General features: G+C 52.0%; 6 protein-coding genes and 1 pseudogene across 8 annotated transcripts; 6 read left to right on the top strand and 1 right to left on the bottom strand.

Moving 5' to 3' along the window:
• The first annotated feature begins 1868 nt into the window (after positions 1-1868).
• On the top strand, positions 1869-2657 carry LOC120409790 (feather beta keratin-like). Of its 2 annotated transcripts, none has more exons than XM_039550079.1 (2): positions 1869-1948; positions 2139-2657. In XM_039550079.1, the coding sequence occupies exon 2, from the start codon at positions 2159-2161 to the stop codon at positions 2480-2482; it is 324 nt and encodes a 107-aa protein (XP_039406013.1). In that variant the 5' UTR covers positions 1869-1948; positions 2139-2158; the 3' UTR covers positions 2483-2657. The 2 variants fall into 2 exon arrangements, with proteins under 2 accessions (XP_039406013.1, XP_039406014.1); XM_039550080.1 differs by having other exon boundaries at positions 1901-1944; positions 2135-2657.
• A 2887-nt stretch (positions 2658-5544) lies between these two features.
• LOC120409791 (feather beta keratin-like) lies at positions 5545-6028 on the top strand. The gene has a single exon (XM_039550081.1). It carries the CDS (start codon positions 5553-5555, stop codon positions 5874-5876), a length of 324 nt encoding a protein of 107 aa, XP_039406015.1. The 5' UTR covers positions 5545-5552; the 3' UTR covers positions 5877-6028.
• Positions 6029-8288: 2260 nt separating this feature from the next.
• On the bottom strand, positions 8289-9044 carry LOC120409792 (feather beta keratin-like). Its single transcript, XM_039550082.1, has 2 exons — positions 9005-9044; positions 8289-8826 (listed from the first exon to the last, which is right to left on the bottom strand). The coding sequence occupies exon 2, from the start codon at positions 8804-8806 to the stop codon at positions 8486-8488; it is 321 nt and encodes a 106-aa protein (XP_039406016.1). The 5' UTR covers positions 8807-8826; positions 9005-9044; the 3' UTR covers positions 8289-8485.
• A 1658-nt stretch (positions 9045-10702) lies between these two features.
• LOC120409789 (feather beta keratin-like) lies at positions 10703-11474 on the top strand. The gene is made up of 2 exons (XM_039550078.1): positions 10703-10810; positions 11004-11474. Exon 2 carries the CDS (start codon positions 11024-11026, stop codon positions 11357-11359), a length of 336 nt encoding a protein of 111 aa, XP_039406012.1. The 5' UTR covers positions 10703-10810; positions 11004-11023; the 3' UTR covers positions 11360-11474.
• A 3353-nt stretch (positions 11475-14827) lies between these two features.
• Positions 14828-15544, top strand: LOC120409793 (feather beta keratin-like). Its single transcript, XM_039550083.1, has 2 exons — positions 14828-14867; positions 15040-15544. The coding sequence occupies exon 2, from the start codon at positions 15060-15062 to the stop codon at positions 15372-15374; it is 315 nt and encodes a 104-aa protein (XP_039406017.1). The 5' UTR covers positions 14828-14867; positions 15040-15059; the 3' UTR covers positions 15375-15544.
• A 1585-nt stretch (positions 15545-17129) lies between these two features.
• Positions 17130-20384, top strand: LOC120409784 (feather beta keratin-like). Of its 2 annotated transcripts, none has more exons than XM_039550074.1 (2): positions 17130-17160; positions 19859-20384. In XM_039550074.1, exon 2 carries the CDS (start codon positions 19879-19881, stop codon positions 20212-20214), a length of 336 nt encoding a protein of 111 aa, XP_039406008.1. In that variant the 5' UTR covers positions 17130-17160; positions 19859-19878; the 3' UTR covers positions 20215-20384. The 2 variants fall into 2 exon arrangements, with proteins under 2 accessions (XP_039406008.1, XP_039406007.1); XM_039550073.1 differs by lacking the exon at positions 17130-17160 and adding an exon at positions 19153-19662.
• Positions 17374-18281, top strand: LOC120409785 (annotated as a pseudogene).
• Positions 20385-20553: the final 169 nt, after the last annotated feature.

Genomic DNA, 20553 nt, shown 5'->3' with positions numbered 1-20553 from the left:
AAACTGAGCTCAGATTCAGGGTGTGGCCTCACCAGTATCCAATACAGTGGGACAGTCACTGCCATGGACTTGCTGGCCCCACTATAGGTGATAAAAGCCAGGATGCTATTGGTTTTCATGGCCATCTGGGGACACATTGGACCATGTGCAGCGACCTGTCGACCAGCACTCCCAGATCCTTTTCCCACGGGCAGCTTTCTAGTCACTCCTTCCCAAGCCTGGAGATTTAAGTATTTACTACATTCCAAGTAAAAATCATCCACAGCCTTTCCCTCATTTACTGAGGAGGTCACATCATCACCTCAGGTGATGAGGTTGGTCAAGAAGGATCTGACTTTGCTAAACTCAGGCTGGCTGGGCCTGATCACCTGGTTGTCCTGCAGGGGCCATTAAATACTCTCAAGATGATCTGCTCCAGCAGCTTCTGCAGCACTGGCCTCAGACTGATAGGCCTGGAGTTGCCCAGACTCTTCTTCTGGCCCTTCTTCTAGGGGAGAATCCCATTTGCAAGCCTCCATCAACTGGGACCTCCCCAGTCAGCCAGGACTGCTGGCAAAGAATAGCAAGTGGCTTGAGAGCAGTTCCACCAGCTCCCTCAGAGCCCTTGGGTGTATCCATTCAGTGCCACAGACAAGTCTATCACTGACCATTCTCATTGGATTGTGAGGGCTTCATTCTGCTCCCTGGTGAGGAACTTTCTCCCTCAGCAGGACTCTGTGCCCATCCCAGGAAGCACAATCACACCAAAGGGAATCACTAGTGCTCAAGGAACCCCTTGGACGTGACCAAAGACTCATCGTAGAATGGTTTGGCTTGGAAAGGACCTTGCGGACTCTCTCATTCCAGCCCCTGCCGTGGACAAAGACATCTTCCACTATCCCAGGTTGCTCCAAGCCCTGGCCAACCCAGCCTCAAACACTACCGGGGTCGTGGCAGTCACAGCTTCTCTGGGCAACCTGTGCCAGGGCCTCATCCCCCACACAGGGAAGAATTTCATCCCAGTATCCCATCTAACCCTACCCTCCGGCAGTGGGAAGAAATTTCCCCTTGTCCCATCCCCCTCTGTTTGTGTAGGAGATCGTGGAATCCAACCCAACCTGCTCAAGCAGGAACTGCTCAACAAGGCTGCCCATGACCACGTAAACTCAAGGTTTAGTAACTCAAGGCCATTTTCACTTGTGCCATCACTTGCTAAAAGGGAGAAAAGAGCAACAAGAGTCTCGCAAAAAAACTTTTCAGAAAGCTGTGGAGAGAGAGAAGATCTCTCCTCTGGCTGCTTTGTCTGCATCTAAAAATCCGCAGATCATACAACCACTACTCAAAAGTCTTGTTCTCCACATCCCTCAGCAGCTGTTCCTTGAACGTGTCATACCAGAAACACCAGGGTGTCAAAGCCAGAGCAGAAACAATGAGAAAGGCCGGTCAGAAGGACAGGTCTGGCCACCTGGTGGTGATGTGGGGAGGAATGACCATGATGGAAGGATCAACTCCTCACACATGGCAGAGCTGCAAAGCCCAGACCAGTCGGACAAGGATGCAATAGAATGGGGCCCATTCATACAACACACCCACAAACCAAACCACACAAGAGCAACAGGATGGCCACTCTGATGACACCGCTAAGTTATTGTTGTCTATTCTGCATTCTCTGACATGCATCTTCCATGCAAATCCTGCCAAATAAAAACTTTCATTTCAAAGCTGAAGGTCATATGGACACGGCATCAAGAGCAGGACATCAAACTGCCAAATTGAGGGGAAGGAAAACACTCCCCAGCTCATGACTCACCAGACTCGGCAGGCCAAGAGCTGAGGCCTCCAAAATGCCCCAAGGCCATGGGACAAGGCTGTCCCGCCCCTCCACAACCAGCATAAAAGCCGGCCCAGAGCCTCTCTCCCTCACACACTTCTCCTCACGCCTTCTGCTTCTGCTCCTGCTGAAAACAGGGTGAGTCTCAAGTCCCTGACCCTCCTGCTCCTGCACTCCCTGACCCCTCTCTGCCAGCATTCTTGGCCCCAGCCTCAGCAGCCCTCACACCTCCCCAAAGCCCCACAACAGCCTCCACACTCACCCTCCTGCATCACCGCCCCTCACACCCCCACACCCCTGCCCTGCCTCACTCCTCTCTCTCTTCCAGGAACCCTCCACACCACACCCATGGCCTGCTACGACCTCTGCCGACCCTGCGGACCCACCCCGCTGGCCAACAGCTGCAATGAGCCCTGTGCCCTGCAATGCCAGGACTCCCGTGTTATCATCCAGCCTTCCCCAGTGCTGGTTACCCTGCCAGGACCCATCATGACCTCCTTCCCCCAGAACACCGCCGTCGGATCCACCTCCTCGGCTGCTGTTGGTAGTGAACTCAGTGCCCAGGGACAGCCCATCTCTGGTGGATTTGGTGGCTTTGGCTACGGCCTTGGCTATGGCTATGGGCTGGGAGGCCTGGGCTGTTACGGCAGAAGGGGTGGCTACATCTGCTAAGGGCTCTCGGCACCACTCCTGACCCCACCAGCTCGGTGCTCTGGCAACAGCTCCCACAAGTAAAGCAGGAGATGGTTGCCCTAACTGCACTGCTGATCAACTTCCTTCAAATTCTTTCTCCTTTCTCTTCAGTTTTTTTTTTGCCTCAATAAAGCTCTGTTGCATCAAAGCCTTAGATGCTTCCTCTGGTTTTGAATTCCAGTGGTCTCATATCCTCACCCAACACAATGGCAGGAATGAACAGGCCATTGGGGTGGATGGCGGAGAGGCAAAACACCTTCCTTAGTAAAGATGTCACCATCAGTACCAACCAGGATCAGCAAGGGATGTAAGGGAGGCGTGGGACGACCTTCCAGAACATGACACAAGCCCATCACCTGATACATCAAAGGCTTTGACACATCAATGCTCTCCTGTGCATGTCTCTGGCAAAGCCACTCCATGGCAGCACATACTTGACAAAGTCTCCTCCCAGCAGGACCCTCTAACCCTCACTGCAAACAGAAAAACAACATCATCCACTTGGACAGGAACCCTGGGGAACCCTCAAGCAAGACAAGGATTTCCAGGACCAGGAACAGTTCAGGTCTGGATCATCAAGGACAGACACTCCACCACCTCTTCCCATCTCTGACTACCCTCACAATGAAAAGTTCTTGCCTTTTGTGCCCATGGAATTCCATCTGTTTTCACTTTCTGCCCTTGCCCTCTTTTCCCTCATGGTTGCATTGCTGAGATCAGCCAGGCTCCCTTAACTTCATCCCCTGCAAACAGGAATTTGCACACACTGATGATGCCCCCCTGTCCAGCCTTGTCTCCTGGGAGTCCCATGTATCTCAATCCTCTGTGAAAGATTCTCCAGCCCTTACTTGACCTTGGTGGTCTTGCACCGGTCTTGCTTCAATAAGTCCATGGGCTTCCTCCCCTGGGATGCCCAGAAGTGCCTGCACACACCCACCTGAATATTGAGGATGTTGATCAGTGTTGGCTCCATGGATAAGACTCTTGACCTACTTCCCTTGAGACTTGACTGCACCTGGACTTCGGATCGCAAGGCTCTTGGTCCAGAACGTTACACATTATATAAACATAGCAGTTGACTTCAGTGATCACTTACATGACCTGTACATTCTGAGATAGTCTGGGATGATGCCATAGGAGACACTGTAAAAACCCTTGGTAAAAGCTGGAGGTAAACACCAGCCATGTCTCTCCCATCATCCACAGTTAGCTGTTCTTCTCTGTAGGTAACACAGAGGTCACTAATACAGGATTTTGCCTTCCAAAATTCATGCTAACTTCTCATTATCTTCTTCTCTGACCTGCTCTTGGCAGTGCTTTGCAGAAGAAAAAAATTGTCCCATCCTTGTCTGCAGGAACAAGGTCTCTGGAAAGCCATGGACAAGGTGGGAGGGAGTAAAAGTACTGGAACGGGCAGGTCCTAATGTCTGGCCCAGCCGCAAAGGCCAGACACGCCTGGCAGGGTGAAGAGGGCCCCTCTTCACAACACACCCACAAACTAAATCACACAGGTGCCAAAGGGTGACCTCACTGATGACACCCATATTTTTCCTAAGCTTTTGTTGTTTATTCTGGTTTCTCTGATGCCCATCTTCAATGAAAACCTTCCCAAACACCAACTCTCACTTTAACGCTGCCACCAAGGTCAGATGGACACCGACTCAAGGGCAGGATATGGAGTTGTACAGTTGCTAGAAGGAAAACATTCCTCACCTCATGAATCGCAAGGCTGGGCCAGGCAAAACTGATGATTTCCATTCAGGTACCTTGAAAGAGTTACAAGGTTTCTCTCTTTTTCTGAAAATTTAACATATCCAGTTCCTTCAACTGCTCCTCACATGTCTTCTTCTTCTTATCCTTCACTGGCTGCCATGAACAAGCACAAGACTTTGGGGAGCATGAGAGGCTTCCCAAAATACCTAAATGGGATTGCCTGCCCATCTCCAGTGTGTGGATACAAATATTGCTGCTAGCAAGATTTTTTCCCGCTTCTTTCCAGTCCCGTGAGATACTTTTCTCTCTCACAGAAGATATTTGTAGACTTCTATAGAATAGGAACACCTGCGGCCTTGCAAAGCCTTGTTTATAGTACAGTAGAAAAATATTTTGACAACGGATGTTTTAGGAACTTAGCCAATCACCCCAAGGGATGGCTGATCCTTTGGCCAATTGGATTATGAAGAAAAAAGTCTATAAAAGAGCTGTAAAATAGTTAAATAAATCAATCTTGCTGCACAACTCCTGCCTGTTGGATCTCTCTTCGCCTCCCTACCACTGTGGGACACCATGATACCAGTGGGAAAAGCCTGGCATATAGACAGGTTTGGAAAGTTGGAAACACGGAAAGGAGGGAGAGAATGAAATGGAAGGGGACAGCCCACACCCCCACAAGAGCTGCAAAGCCCAGACCAGCCTGATGTGGCTCTGGGGAAATGAGGCACCTCTTCACAAGACAGCAACAAACCACAGCACACAGGGCGATCTCACTGATGACATCTCATCTCTACAAAGCTTTCATCATGACTTCAAACGCTCCTTGAAAAACATCATCATCATCAGGTTTGGTCACTGAAACTCACACATTAAAGTTGCCATCAAGGTCAGATGGACACAGCTTCAAGAGCAGGACATGACACTGAAGAGTTGCGAGAAGGAAAACACTCCCAACATCATCACTCACCAGCCTGGGCCACCCATGAGCTGCTGCCTGCAAAGTGCCCCAAGGCCATGGGACAAGGCTGTCCCGCCCCTCCATGACCAGCATAAAAGCCGGCCCAGTGCCCCTCTCCCTCACACACTTCCCACACCTTCTCCTTCTGCTCCTACTGACAACTAGGTGACCTTCAAGACCCTGACCCTCCTGCTCCAGGCCCCCTGGCCCTCTCTGCCAGCACACTCAGGCCCCAGCCTCAGCAGCCTTCACACCTCCCCACAGCCCCACAACAGCCTCCACACTCCCTCACCCTCCTGCATCATCACGCCTCACACTCCCACACCCCTGCCCTGCCTCACTCCCCCCTCTCTTCCAGGAAACCTCCACACCACACCCATGGCCTGCTACAACCGCTGCCAGCCCTGCAGACCCACCCCGCTGGCCAACAGCTGCAACGAGCCCTGTGCCCTGCAATGCCAGGACTCCCACGTTGTCATCAACCCTTCCCCTGTGCTGGTCACCCTGCCGGGACCCATCATGACCTCCTTCCCCCAGAACACCGCCACTGGATTCACCTCCTTGGCTGCTCTCGGCAGTGAACTCAGTGCCCAGGGACAGCCCATCTCTGGTGGATTTGGTGGCTTTGGCTACGGCCGTGGATTTGGCTATGGGCTGGGAGGCCTGGGCTGCTATGGCAGAAGGGGTGGCTACATCTGCTAAGGACCCTTGGCACCACTCCTGACACCAACCACCCACTCCCTGGAACACATCTCAGGCATTGAGAACGCCTCTCTTAGCCAAGCCTCTCAAACTAGCTCAGAGCTTCCAGCTCCTGCCCTCAGGCCACCAAGCAAGGCAGCAGCCAAAGGGCCGGCCCAGGCTGACTGCAAGCATGGCCCATCTTCCTCCTCCTCTTCTCCCACTGCCTGCTCTGCATCGCCCCTTTGGCTCTGTCCAGTCCCCTCTGCTGCAAACCCCTTCTCCCAAGCCAGAGACCATTGGGCACCTCTGCTGGGCTGCTCCCAGTGTGGGGCAGGAAGCCATTGATGCTCTGGCCAAACCTACTGCCAGCAACGGACCTTGGCTGATGATCACCTGCACCTCAGACCAGCTCCTTTCTAGTGGATGCTCATGACCTTTCACTTTTCTTTCGCCTCAATAAAATTCTCTTGTCTCACAGCCTGAGATGTCTCCTCTTCCCTCACGGGCACACACTGGCACACTTTACTCTTCCGGTTTATCCCATAAACTCTTCACTTTCTTGATACCAGGTCTGGCTACACTAATGCAGGTCCATCCCTACTGCTGATACAAGCCCCTCCTGGGCGGTGTGTTCACATTGGCTGGACACCATTTACTCCAGCCCCACATCCTCTTCCATGACGATCTCCACATCAGCTCAAGTAGGTCCATAGCATCCTTATTTTCAGGTCCCAGAATTGAAAGCACAACTCCAGTCTCACCAGAGCAGAGTAGAGGGTCAGAATCACCCCCTCACCTCTTGCCCTTGCTGTGGGGATAAGCCCAGGACATGGGGGGTTTTTCTTCAGCACATTCACATGGCTGGGTCACATCCAGTTCTTCATCCAACAACATCCCAAGTCCTTCTCTGCGGGCATACTCTCAATCAACTCATCACCAAGCCAATATCCATTACTGAGATTGCTCTGATCCAGATGCAGGATCTTGCACTTTGTCCTGTTGACCTTCATGAGCTTCACACCAGCCCATCTACCCAGCCCATCCACCCAGCCCATCCAGAACCCTCTGGATGCCATCCCTTGCCTCAGACCATCAACCTCACCACTCACCTTGGTGTCACCCCAATCTTCCCAAGGGGGCACTCAAACCCACTCTCCATGTCCCTGGAAAAGATGGGAAGTTGTAATGGTTCCAGTATGAGTCTGTGGGTCACCACTCATCCCTGTTCTTCACACAGGGGCATGGAGACATTGACCACAACTCTTTGAGTGAGACCATCCTGCCCATTTCTTATCCACCAACAAGTCCAACCATCAAGTCCACATCTCTCCAGGTTACAGACAAGGATGTTGTCTGCAACAGGAACAAAAGGTTTGCACAAGTCCAGCTACATGATACTGGTCCCTCTTCCCTCATCCACCCATGCTGGAACCAATACCAACTCACCAATCTGTTGCCAAGGTCAGATGGACACTGCCTCTAGAGCATGACATGGAATTTCAGAGCTGTGGGAAGCAAAACACTCCCCTCCCAACCTCACGACTCACCAGGCTGTGCAAGGCAACAGCTTCTGCCTGGAAAACGTCCCAGTGTGATGGGCCAAGGCTATCCCAAACATTCCGCCCCGCATCATCCTCAAGGCTGTACTCTTGATCTTCTCCAGCAGAGTCTTCTCCTCCTTATTTCCAGTAACTCAGAGATGAACAGAGTTCACCAGTATAACCAGTGAGTAGCAGAGGGGCAGGATCTCCTGCAATTGGATTGGAGAAATCACAAATATGCAGGATGCAGGCAGGGTGATGTGAGGGCATTGAGAGCAGCCCCAAGGAGGAGCACTTGGACTGTTGGTAGATGATGAATTGGATGTGTCCCAGCCATGTGCGCTCGCCAAACAGAAACCCTCCATGTCCTGGGTTCATCCCCACAGCGTGGGCAGGACAAGAGAGAGGGGGAATCTCACCGTCTCCTCTCTTATACTAAGACCAGAGTTCTGTGTTGAACTCTGAGCCCCCAAAGACAAGGAAGACATGGAACCTGCTTGAGCGGATCTGTAGATGGACCTGGAAGATGATGAGAGTCAGGAAGTTATACTGGTTCCAGGATGAGTCTGTGGGTCACCACTCATCCCTGTTCTCCACACAGGTACATGGAGCTGTTGGTGTCCAGAAAAGTAAACACGCCACCCAGACGGGCTTGTATCAGAGGCAGGGATAGACCTGCATTAGTGTATCCAGGCCTGTGATTCAGGAGCTGAAGGGTTTGTGTGATGATGCACTGGAAGAGCAAATTGTGCCAGTTGGTAGTAGAATGGGGAAACATTTCCTAAAAGAGGTATTGGTGCACTTTCTCACCCACCCCAGTGGACTCTACAATCCTGGCTTAGCGCTGAGTGAGATTAGAAGAGTCTTTGGGGAAGAAGAAGGAGTCAGCTTAAGATATGATGCAGGAAAACTTTATTGAGGTAGATCACGGAAAGGACATGGGCAGCAAATGGAAGGGAGCCAGGCTGAGGTTCAAGTAGAGTGACCATCAGCCAAGGTCCTTTGGTTACAAGAGGTTTTGCCAGATCATCAATGCCTTCCAGCCCCACAGTGGGTGGTTGGTGTTAAGGGTGGTGCCGAGGGCCCTTAGCAGATGTAGCCGCCCCTTCTGCCATAGCAGCCCAGGCCTCCCAGCCCATAGCCATAGCCAAGGCCGAAGCCAAAGCCACCAAGCCCAGAGATGGGCTGTCCCTGGGCACTGAGTTCACTACCAACAGCAGCCGAGGAGGTGGATCCGACGGCGGTGTTCTGGGGGAAGGAGGTCATGATGGGTCCTGGCAGGGTGACCAGCACAGGGGAAGGCTGGATGACAACGTGGGAGTCCTGGCATTGCAGGGCACAGGGCTCGTTGCAGCTGTTGGCCAGCGGGGTGGGTCCGCAGGGCTGGCAGCGGTTGTAGCAGGCCATGGGTGTGGTGTGGAGGGTCCCTGGAAGAGAGAGGGGAGTGAGGCAGGGCCGGGGCGTGAGGGGCGGTGATGCAGGAGTTTGAGGGAGTGTGGAGGTTGTTGTGGGGCTGTGGGGAGGCGTGAGGGCTGCTGAGGCTGGGGCCAAGTGTGCTGGAAGAGAGGGTCCAGGAGGGCAGGAGCAGGAGGGCTTGAGACTCACCTTGTCTTCAGCACAGGAGGAGAAGACGTGAGGAGAAGTGTGTGAGGGAGAGAGGCACTGGGCCGATTTTATGCTGGTCGTGGAGGGGCGGGATAGCCTTGTCCCATGGCCTTGGGGCATTTTGGAGGCAGCAGCTCTTTCGTGGCCCAGGATGGTGAGTCATGAGGTGGGGAGTGCTCTCCTTCGTGAATTCTGCAATTCCATGTCCTGCTCTTCTGTTTGTGTCCATCTGGCCTTGGCAGCAACTTTTAATTGGGTGCTGGTAATTGACGGGGATTTGATTGTTCAGTGTATGTCAGGAAGGGCTGAATCAACAACCAGCACCCAAAAAAGGTACAATGTCATCAGTGAGGTCATTTTGTGGCACTCATGTGCTGTGGTTTGTGGGTGCCTTGTGATGACTGGGCTCCTCTTCCGTGCCAATGGATGTCCATCAGGCATTGCATTGCACCCAGGAATGCCAAGGGAGGTGTTGATGTCCTGGGGAGGTCACTCTGGAAGAGTTTGGAAAGGTCACGGTACCTGGGAGCAGTTCCGGATAGAGGAAAGAGAGCTCATGACCTTGTGTCTTGAATGGGATCAAGAGAGAAGATCTGGAAAACGAGAGGCTGTTCAGGCTGAACTTGTTCCACTGTTATGGTCTATTTGTATTTTGGAATTTACATGACAGTATACTGTGACATGTAAAGAGTATTCTTTGACCTCATTCAGAAATCCAACAAACGCGGCCCGATCCCTTTTTTCCCTGGTTGGCCTGTGACATCAATTACTGTTTTCCGCATTCAAGCCACAAGTTTTCATAACTTATAACTTGTAAGTCTTAATGTGTTGTTCCTGTGACAACAACATTAATTACTAACGGAGAACCAGTGAGTTCCTCTTCCCTTCTTTGTCATGGTGCAGTTGTTCCTCTGTGGAATTGTGCAAGTTCACGTTCTTCTCCTGAGGCCGTCTCCATCTGACCTTGGTGGTAGGTTTTAGTTGCGAGAATTAGAGACCAATGTGTTGTTGTTGATTGTGCGTGTCACGACACATAGAAGATTCAATCACAGCTTAGGAGAATTGGGCTGTCATCACTGAGGTCATGCCATGACATATGTACAAAATGGTCCATTTTGCATCCTTGCCTCCTGACTCAAGGAACTCCCAGCTTCTCCTCATCTTAAGGATATCCCAGTCCTGTCAGTGTCGTGGTCTCCCCGCACCGGTCTTGGTCAACCATGCCCATGTCCTTGTTCCTCTGTGGAGCCCCACCAGTGGTGGGGAACAGGAGGGTCATCTCCCTCAACCTGCTTGTATTTCTTTTCCCAGTCCTGTCAGGGTAACTGCTGGAGCTTTTCTCTGCAAAGTATACAGGGCCACCTTACGATCAATTTATGAAATTTCAGCCCAGAACACCAAACATATCCCGGGCAGCATAGAAAGAGGTGTAGCCAGGAGGAATGGCTGAGGAACCAACTGATGACATGAGACAACACCCAAATTCCGGTAGGCTTTGTTTGCACCTTCTACATTCAAGAAAAAAACAGTACCAATCCATTGGCCTCTATTTCTCTGAATTAAAATCTGCGGCCAAGGTCAGATGGACAAGGACTCAAGGGAATTGCAGAATTGCAGGGAGGAAAACACTCCTCAAATCATGACTCACCAGGCTGGGCCAGCCAAGAGCTGCTGCCTGCAAAACGCCCCAAAGCCATGAACAAGGCTGTCCCGCCCCTCCACAACCAGCATAAAAACCGGCCCAGTGCCTCTCTCCCTCACACACTTCTCCTCACGCCTTCTCCTCCAGCTCCTGCAGACAACAAGGTGAGTCCCAAGCCCCTGATCCTCCTGCTCCTGCACCCCTGGCCCCTCTCTGCCAGCACACTCGGCCCCAGCCTCAGAAGCCCTCACGCCTCCCCACAGCCCCACAACAGACTCCACACTCCCCACATCCCTCCCGCATCACTGCCCCTTGCACCCCACACCCTGCCCTGCCTCACTCCCCTCTCTCTTCCAGGGACCCTCCACATCACATCCATGGCCTGCTACGACCTCTGCCGCCCCTGTGGACCCACCCCGCTGGCCAACAGCTGCAACGAGCCCTGTGCCCTGCAATGCCAGGACTCCCACGTTGTCATCAACCCTTCCCCTGTGCTGGTCACCCTGCCAGGACCCATCATGACCTCCTTCCCCCAGAACACCGCTGTCGGATCCACCTCCTCGGCTGCTGTTGGCAGTGAACTCAGTGCCCAGGGACAGCCCATCTCTGGTGGGTTTGGTGGCTTTGGCTACGGCCTTGGCTATGGCCGTGGATTTGGCTATGGGCTGGGAGGCCTGGGCTGCTATGGCAGAAGGGGTGGCTACATCTGCTAAGGGCCCTCAGCACCACCTTTGACATCACCAGCTCGGGGCTCTGGCAACAGCTCCTGCAAGCAAAGCACCTTGGCTGATGGTCGCCCTACTTGCACCTCACATTGTATTCCTTCCACTTTTTCTCCTTTCTCTTCATTCTTACGCCTCAATAAAGTTTTTCTGCATCAAAGCCTGAAATGCCTCCTCTTGCTTTTTGAATTCCAATGGTCTCACATCCTTACCCAGCACATTCCACAGCTCAACAGGACATTGGGGTACATGGAACAGACGAACAACACCTTTCCTCACAAATATGTAAAAAGAAGTAATAACAAAGTCTGGCACGGGAAGCAGAGGAGGGGACACCCTCCAGAACATGTCACACTCACCTTACCTGATACACCAAAGCCTTGGACACGTTAATGCTCTCCTGGGTACAGCTCTGGTAAATCTTTCCATGCCAGCACACACTTGATAAACTCTCTTCCCACCAGTACTCTTGAACCCTTCCAGCAAAAAGAGTCACAAAATCTTCTGCTTGGGCAGAAACTCTGGAGTGCAAGTGCTTCAACTGCCCTGCTCAAGCAAGAGCAGGAATTCCAGAACCATGGACAGTTCAGGTTTGGCTCTCCCAGGACAGCGACTCCACCACCACCAACTCTTTCACTCTGTGGCCACCACCACAGTGAAAGATTCTTGCCTTCTTTGCCCAGGGAATTCCATCTGTTCTCACTTGCCCCCAAGGCCTCTTGTCCTGCAAGTGTGCACTGCTGAGAACAGCCGGGCTCCTTCACTTCATTCCCTGCCATCAGGGAATTGCACACACTGATGACACGCCCCCACCCACCCTCATCTCCTGGGAGTCCCAGCTTTCTCAGCCTCTCCTCTATGAAAGATTCTCCAGCCCCTTTGGAGTCTTGTTGTTCTGAGATGGTCTGGATTCACTACATCTACTTCATTTTCACCCTGAGGAGCCCAGAACTGCCCACAACACCTCCCATGGGACCTCAGCAGTGCTGAGCAGACCGCATAAGCCACTTCTCCCTGCTTGGTCATAACACTTTTCCCAATACTACCCTGGATATATGGGGTCCCTTTTCCCACACAGGGACACTTCCTGGTCCTTTCCTTCTCAATCAGAACCACAAAGGCTTTTTCTCAAAATAAAACTATTGTTCCAGCAGAAACCTAGACATTCCTTCCTACCCAGGAAGACTCCTCCCAAGAAAAAGCACTTGGCAGCTGCCCTTCCAGAACGCCATCGGATGTCCGGCACCTGTCAGGTTTTCAGTGTTGGCCCAGTGGATCCAACTCCTGGGCTACAGCACTGGAGCCTGGCTTCCATCTGGACTTTGGGACACTGACCACAAGCCTCCGGGTCCAGCCCTTCAGACCTTTCTCAGTCCACTACGCTGGGCACTGGCACAACCTGGACTTGCCTGGCTTGTTGGGGACCATGCAATGCTCTCCTCCAAAAACCCTGGGCGACCTCCAAATCCTCTTTCTGACAATCACAGGTGGCCTCATCTGTTGGCACACAGCCTCCGTAAAGGTCCAAAAGGGCCCGGATATCAAAAGCTTAAGAGCAAGAGGAGCACCAAGACACCCACAGAGCAGTCTACAGAAAAGGTCAGGTCTAGTGCCAAGCTTGGGCAGGTGGGAGCAATGTGACGAGGGATGAAATGTGAGGGAAGAGGCAACACCTCCAGTACAGCTGCAAATCCCAGAGCAGCCTGACAGGGCTGGGAGGGAATCTCCTCTTCAAAACTGTCTTGGGGTGACTTCATGATGTGTATCCCATATCGCTGCTCTGTGCCCAGAAATTAATTCTTGTACCTTTCTATGCCTTTAAACTGAGCCTTAGAGGAGGAAGGAAAAACTGAGCAAAACTTTTTCAAAGCAGTTTGCAGCTTGTTCAAGGTCACACAGAGATAGCAACTTTTTTTCAGCTGCGGCAGGGGAGGGAGGAGGCACCCAGTTTGCTGCTTCCCTGTCAGCTTCTGGCCAGTTTCAGCTTCTTTATCTCCAAAGGGAGACTGAGAGTTGAACTTTTTTTCCTTCCCTGGAATTTTGGATTTTTTCCCTTTTTCTGTGGTCTGCTTCAATATCAGAACACATCGGGAGGACTTTCCACCAAGCACAGAGGGCCTGGCGCTGGGCCAGGCCCCAGCCCTGAGGAGACCAAAGGGAGGACTCTAACACTTTCCCAGGTATTTTCTCCACAGTCAAAGATTTTATCATTTAGCATTATTTTCCTTTTCCCGTGTGTTTGTTAAAATAAATAGTTTTCATCTCCTTCACTTTCCTTCACGGAAAATTTATTCTTTCCCGAACCTGGTGGGGGAGGGGTGGTGACCTGCCTTCTCTCAGAGGATATATTTCTAAATTTGGCCAAACTGGCACAAAAACACATCCACAAACCACAATACATGAATGTCATGCAGTGACCTCACTCATGACAACCCCACCTCTCCAATGCTTTGGTTGTTTATTCAGCCCTCCCTGACACTCAACTTCCATGCAAACCCTCCCAAATACCAACACACACCTTAAAAGCAGCTGCCAAGGTTAGAAGGAAAAGGAGTCAAGAGCAGGACATGGAATCATAGAATTCCATAAAGAAACACCCACGTCATGACAGAAAAGGAAAGAGGGGCTTGCTGACCATGAGTTAGTAATTATTGGGTTTTGCTAACAGGAACAAAATATTAAGACTTACAAGTTATACCTTGTGGCATGAATGTGGAATAAGTGAAGTCATGTCACAGAACAACTTGGGAAAAAAAGAGATCAGGCCAGGTTTATTGTTTGTTTCTTGATTTCTGAATGAGGTCAGGAAATACTTATTTGGCAGAGTACTTTGTCATGCAAAGTTGAGAAATCCAAATGGACAATAACAATGGAGCAAGTACAGCCTGAACAGCTTCTACTTTTCCACATCCTCTCCCTTGACCCCATTCAAGACACAAGGGGATGAACTGTCTTTCATCGTTCAGGAACTGCTCCCAGGCACCGTGACCTTTCCAAGCAATTGCAAAGTGACCTCCCCAAGACATCAGCAGCTCCCTCAGCATTCCTGGGTGCGACACAATGACTGATGGACATCCATTGGCACAGAAGAGGAGCCCAGTCATCACAAGGCAACCACAAACCACAGCACACCAGTGCCATGAAATGACCACACTGATGACATCGCAATTCTCTGGGGCTCTGGTTGTTTATTCAGTCCTCCCTGACACACATTGAACAATCCAATCCTCCCAAAGGCAACCTCTCACTTTAAAGGTGCCACCAAGGTCAGATGGACTCAGGGGGAGGACATGGAATTGCAGAATTGCAGGAAGGAAAATACTCCCCACCTCATGACTCACCAGGCTGAGCCAGCCATGAGCTGCAGCCTGCAAAATGTCCCAAGGCCACGGGACAAGGCTGTCCCGCCCCTCCATGACCAGCATAAAAGCCAGCTCAGTGCCTCTCTCCCTCACACACTTCTCCTCACGCCTTCTGCTTCTCCTGTGCAGACTACCAGGTGAGCCTCAAGCCCCTGATCCTCCTGCTCCTGCACCCCCAGGCCCCTCTCTGCCAGCACTCTCAGCCACAGCCTCAGCAGCCCTCACTCCTCCCCACAGCCCCACAACAGCCTCCACACTCCCCCGCAAACCCCCATGACCTGCCCTGCCTCATTCCCCTCTCTCTTCCAGGGACCCTCCACACCACACCCATGGCCTGCTACGACCTCTGCCGCCCCTGCGGACCCACCCCGCTGGCCAACAGCTGCAACGAGCCCTGTGCCCTGCAATGCCAGGACTCCCATGTTGTCATCAACCCTTCCCCTGTGCTGGTCACCCTGCCAGGACCCATCATGACCTCCTTCCCCCAGAACACCGCTGTCGGATCCACCTCCTCGGCTGCTGTTGGTAGTGAACTCAGTGCCCAGGGACAGCCCATCTCTGGTGGCTTTGGCTTCGGCCTTGGCTATGGCTATGGGCTGGGAGGCCTGGGCTGCTATGGCAGAAGGGGTGGCTACATCTGCTAAGGGCTCTCAGTACCAGCCCTGACACCACCAGCTTGGTGCTCTGGCAAAAGCTCCTGCAAGCAAAGCACCTTGGCTGATGGTCGCCCTACTTCTACCTCACACCAGATCCCTTCTACTTGTTTCTCTTGTCTTTTCCATTGTTTGCCTCAATAAAGATTTCCTGCATCAAACCTGAGCTGTCTCTTCATCTTTCTGAATTCCGATGGTCTCACCTCCTCACCCAGCACAATGCCAGAAATAAACAAACCATTGGGGTGAATGGAAAGGGGGCTCAACACCTTTCTTAGAAAATATGAGACCGTGAGTAACAATCAAGACTGGCATGGGAAGCAGGGATTGAGGGGTGACACAAGCCCATCACCTACTGTACCAAAGTCTTTGACACAAGAAATTTCTCTTGCTCGTGGCTCTCTCAAAGTGTCTCTGTGCCAGGACACACTCGAAAATCTCTCTTCCCAGCAGGACACTCTAACCTTCCCAAATAATAAAATAGGAACCTCACCCACTTAGGCAGGAACTCTGGAGTTCAACTGGTTCATTCTCTTCTGCTTGATCAGAGTCAGCTAAAGCCAGGTTTCCAGGACCTTGGACAGTTCAGTGTTGGATCTCCCAGGACAGACTCCACCACCTTCTTTTACTCTGGGACAAAACTCACACTGAAAAAGGCTTTTCTGCCTTGCCCATGGAATTCCATCTGTTTTCACTTGTGCCCAAGCCCTCTTGTCCTCCACATGTGCACTGCTAAGAACTGCCGGGCTGCCTCGACTTCATTCTCTGCCTTCAGGAATTTGCACACACTGATGACACCCCCTTGTCGATCCGTGTCTCCTGGGAGCCTCAGCTCTCGCAGTCTCTCCTCTGGGAATGATCCTCCAGACCCTTTGGAATCTTACTGGCCCTGAACTGCTTTTCTTTCACTAAATCTACTTCATTTACACATGGCAAGCCCAGAACTGTTCAGAACACCACACGTGGGACCTCACCAGTGTTCAGGAGACACCCAGAGTCACCTCCCATGGCCTCATCACAACACTTCTCCCCAGTCCTGATCTGGAGACTGGGGGTCCCTTTTCCCACAATGGTACAGGGACAAGTCCTGCTCCATTCATAAGATATGAAACTTTACGGCTTGAATACAGAATAAGTGAATTGAAGTCACAGACCAGCCTTGGTAAAAAAGGAATCGGACACCATTAGTTGTTTGTTTTTTGAATTTCTTAATGATGTCAAGAAATACACTTAAAATGAAATGGTTCATTGTCATGTAATTTTCACAAATCCAAATGGACCATAAAAATGAAACAAATCCATCCTGACCAGTACCTGGCTTTCCAGTTCCTCTCTCTTGATCTCATTCAAGACAAAAGGGGATGAGCTGAGTCCTCACACGGCACCCACAAACCACAGCACACAAATGCCGCAATATGACCTCACTGAAGACATCGCACATCTCCTGGGCTCTGGTTGTTTATTCAGCCCTCCCTGACACACACGGAACAATCAAAAGCTCCCAGAGACCAACTCTCACTTTAAAGCTGCCTCCAAGGACACATGGACATGTCTTCAAGAGTAGGACATGACACTGCCAAATTGTGGGAACGAAAACGCTCCCAAACTGAGGACTTACGAGACTCAGCCAACCAAGAGCTGCTGCCTAAAAAATGCCCCAAGAGCAGGGGACAAGGCTGTCCCATCTCTCTAGGACCAGCATAAAAACCGGCCCAGTGCCTCTCTCCCTCACACACTTCTCCTCACACCTTCTCCTTCTGCTCCTGCTGACAACCAGGTGAGCATCAAGTCTCTGACCCTCCTGCTCCTGCACCCCTTGGCCCCTCTCTGCCAGCACACTCAGCCCCAGCCTCAGCAGCCCTCACGCCTCCCCACAGCCCCACAACAGCCTCCACACTCCTTCACCCTCCTTCATCACTGCCCCTCACACCCCCACACCCTGCCCTGCCTCACTCCCCTCTCTCTTCCAGGAAACCTCCACACCACACCCATGGCCTGCTACGACCCCTGCCGCCCCTGCGGACCCACCCCGCTGGCCAACAAGCCCTGTGCCCTGCAATGCCAGGACTCCCGTGTTGTCATCCAGCCCTTCCCCCGTGCTGGTCACCCTGCCAGGACCCATCATGACCTCCTTCCCCCAGAACACCGCTGTCGGATCCACCTCCTCGGCTGCTGTTGGTAGCAAACTCAGTGTGCAGGGACAGCCCATCTCTGGTGGATTTGGTGGCTTTGACTACGGCTTTGGCTATGGCCATGGATTTGGCTATGGGCTGGGAGGCCTGGGCTGCTATGGCAGAAGGGGTGGCTACATCTGCTAAGGGCCCTTGGCACCAGCCCTGACACCACCAGCTTGGGGCTCAGGCAACAGCTCCCACAAGGAAAGCATCTCAGCTGATGGTCACTCTACTTGCATGTCACACCAGATTCCTTCCACTGTCTGCTCCTGTCTCTTCATTCCTTCTGCTTAATAAAGTTCTCTTGCATCCCAACACAACAGATCTCTCCTTTTTTTCTTCCAGTAGTCTCACAATCTGACTTTACACAAACCAGGGCTGCACAGACTCTCAGGGAAGGTGGAAAAGAACCACAAATATTGTCATAGCAAAGATGGCCCCTCCAGTAGAAACACAAAGCCAGGGGGAAACACAGGGGTGGGAAATTCCAGAAAAAGTCACAAGCCCATCACTTGCTACAACAAAGGCTTTGACATAACAATGCCTTGCTCAGTGTTCTGGCAAAGTCACTCTGTGCATAATTCCCTTACTCCTGTCTTGTCTCTATTTCTAGGAGGCCTCTCAAGGCATCAAGCACACACTTGACAGTCTCTCTTTCCAGAGGGACTCTCAAACCCTCCAAAAAAGCAGTTACGACGTCATCAACTTTTAGAGAAACTCAGGAGTGCAAGTGCTTCCATCCCCTCTGTTTAAGCAGGCCTACCAAGAGAAGGATGTCCAGGAGCATGGCCATTGGGCATGGATCTCCCAGGACAGAGACTGCTCCACCTCTTCCACTTTGTCACCACCCACACACTGAAAAAGGATCCTCTGCTCTGCCCATGAAATGCCACCTGTTTTCATTCATGCCCTTGCCCTCTTTTTCTTTACATGTGCTGAGAACAGCCAGGCTGCCTCGACTTTGTTTCCTGCCATCAGAGATTTGCACACATTTATGACATTCCCCTGTCCATCCTTGTCTCCTGAGAGTCCTGAGAGCTCTCCCAGCCTCTCTAGGAAAGACTCTCCAACACTTGCATTATCCATGTGGTGCAGAGCTGATCTTGTTTCACTAAATCCATGGGCTTCTTTCCCAGGGTAGGCCAGAAGTGCTCACACCAACCCACATTATTGTTGAGGAGGCTGAACAGCATTGGCTCCAGGAACACAACCCTTGAGCCAGCATCACTTGAGACTTGATTTCATCTGGACTTTGGATCACAAGCCTCCTGGCCCGGCCTGTTAAATATTTGATAAATAATAGCAGTTCACCTCACTGACTGTTTACACCACCTGTACATTCTTGGATAGTTTGGAATGATGCAGTAGGAGACAGTGTCAAAGACAATGCTAAGAGGTGGAGGTAAACAGAGGCCATGACTCTCGCATCATTAACAATAAGATTTTCTTCTCTGCAGGTAACACAGAAGTCACTAAGATACAATTTTGCCCTCCAAAATCAACTCTAACTGCTCCTTTTCACCTTCTTGTCCAACCTGCACTGACAATGCTTTCCAGGTGAAAATAATTGTCCCATCCTTGTCTGCAGGAACAAGGTCCCTGGAAAGGTGTTTACAAAGGAAAAGGGAAAAAATGCACTGGTAGGGCAGGTCCCAATACCTGGCAGAGCTGCAAAGCCCAGACTAGCCTGACAGGGCTGTGAGGAAAACAGGCCCCTCTTCTAAATGCAACCACAACCAGTGGCAGAGGGTGACCGATGACACCCCACCCCTTCAAAGCTTGGGTCACTTCTTCAAACTGCCCCGACATGCCTCCTCAGCAAAAGAATATTTCTCTAATACTCCCACTTAAAAGCGGCCGCAAAGGTCAGACGGACACGGACTCAAGAGCAGGACATCAAACTGCACAGATGTGGGAAGGAAAACACTCCCTGCCTGAAGATTCACCAGTCTGGGCCAGGCAAAAGCTGCTGCCTGAGAAATGCCTCAAGGGCATCGGCCGAGGCTGGCCCGCCCCTCCACAACCAGCATAAAAGCCGACTCAGGGCCTGTCTCCCTCACACATTTCTCCTCACACCTTCTCCTTCTACTCCTGCTGACAACCAGGTGAGTCTCAAGCCCCTGACCCTCCTGCTCCTGCACCCCTGGCACCTCTCTTCCAGCATGCTCGGCCCCAGCCTCAGCAATCTTCATACCTCCCCACAGCCCCACAACAGCCTCCACACTCCCTCACCCTCCTGCATCACTGTCCCTCGCACCCCTCACACCCCCCTGCCCTGTCTCAATCCTCTCTCTCTTCCAGGGATCCTCCACACCACAGCCATGGCCTGCTACAACCTCTGCCAGCCCTGCGGACCCACCCCGCTGGCCAACAGCTGCAATGAGCCCTGTGCCCGCCAGTGCCAGGACTCCCGCGTCGTCACCAACCCTTCCCCGGTGCTGGTCACCCTGCCAGGACCCATCATGACCTCCTTCCCCCAGAACACCGCCGTCGGATCCACCTCCTCGGCTGCTGTTGGTAGTGAACTCAGTGTGCAGGGACAGCCCATCTCTGGTGGATTTGGTGGCTTTGGCTACGGCCTTGGCTACGGCCGTGGATTTGGCTACGGGCTGGGAGGCCTGGGCTGCTATGGCAGAAGGGGCGGCTACATCTGCTAAGGGCCCTCGGCACTACCCCTGACACCACCAGCTCGGTGCCCTGGCAACAGCTCCTGCAAGCAAAGCACCTCGACTGATGGTCACCCTTATTGTACCTCACACCATCTCCCTTCTACTTGTTTCTCCTGCCTTATACTTCTTTTGCCTCAATAAAGTATCCTTGTAACATAGCCTGAGACGTCTCCTCCTCCTTTGTTCTACCAGAGCTCTTGCAATTTCACCTAGCACAAAGTCAGGAGCCAACAGCCCATCAGTGTGGGTGCAAAAGGGGCCACAAGACCTCTCCTGGGATATCTGTCAACAGCAGAACCATCCACTGGGTTTCCAGAATAGAGCTCA

Source organism: Corvus cornix, chromosome 2, assembly GCF_000738735.6.
Source record: "Corvus cornix cornix isolate S_Up_H32 chromosome 2, ASM73873v5, whole genome shotgun sequence".
Taxonomy (NCBI): Eukaryota; Metazoa; Chordata; class Aves; order Passeriformes; family Corvidae; genus Corvus; species Corvus cornix.
The sequence above is the reverse complement of the archived record's forward strand: the minus strand, read 5'-3'. Positions and strand labels throughout refer to the sequence as shown.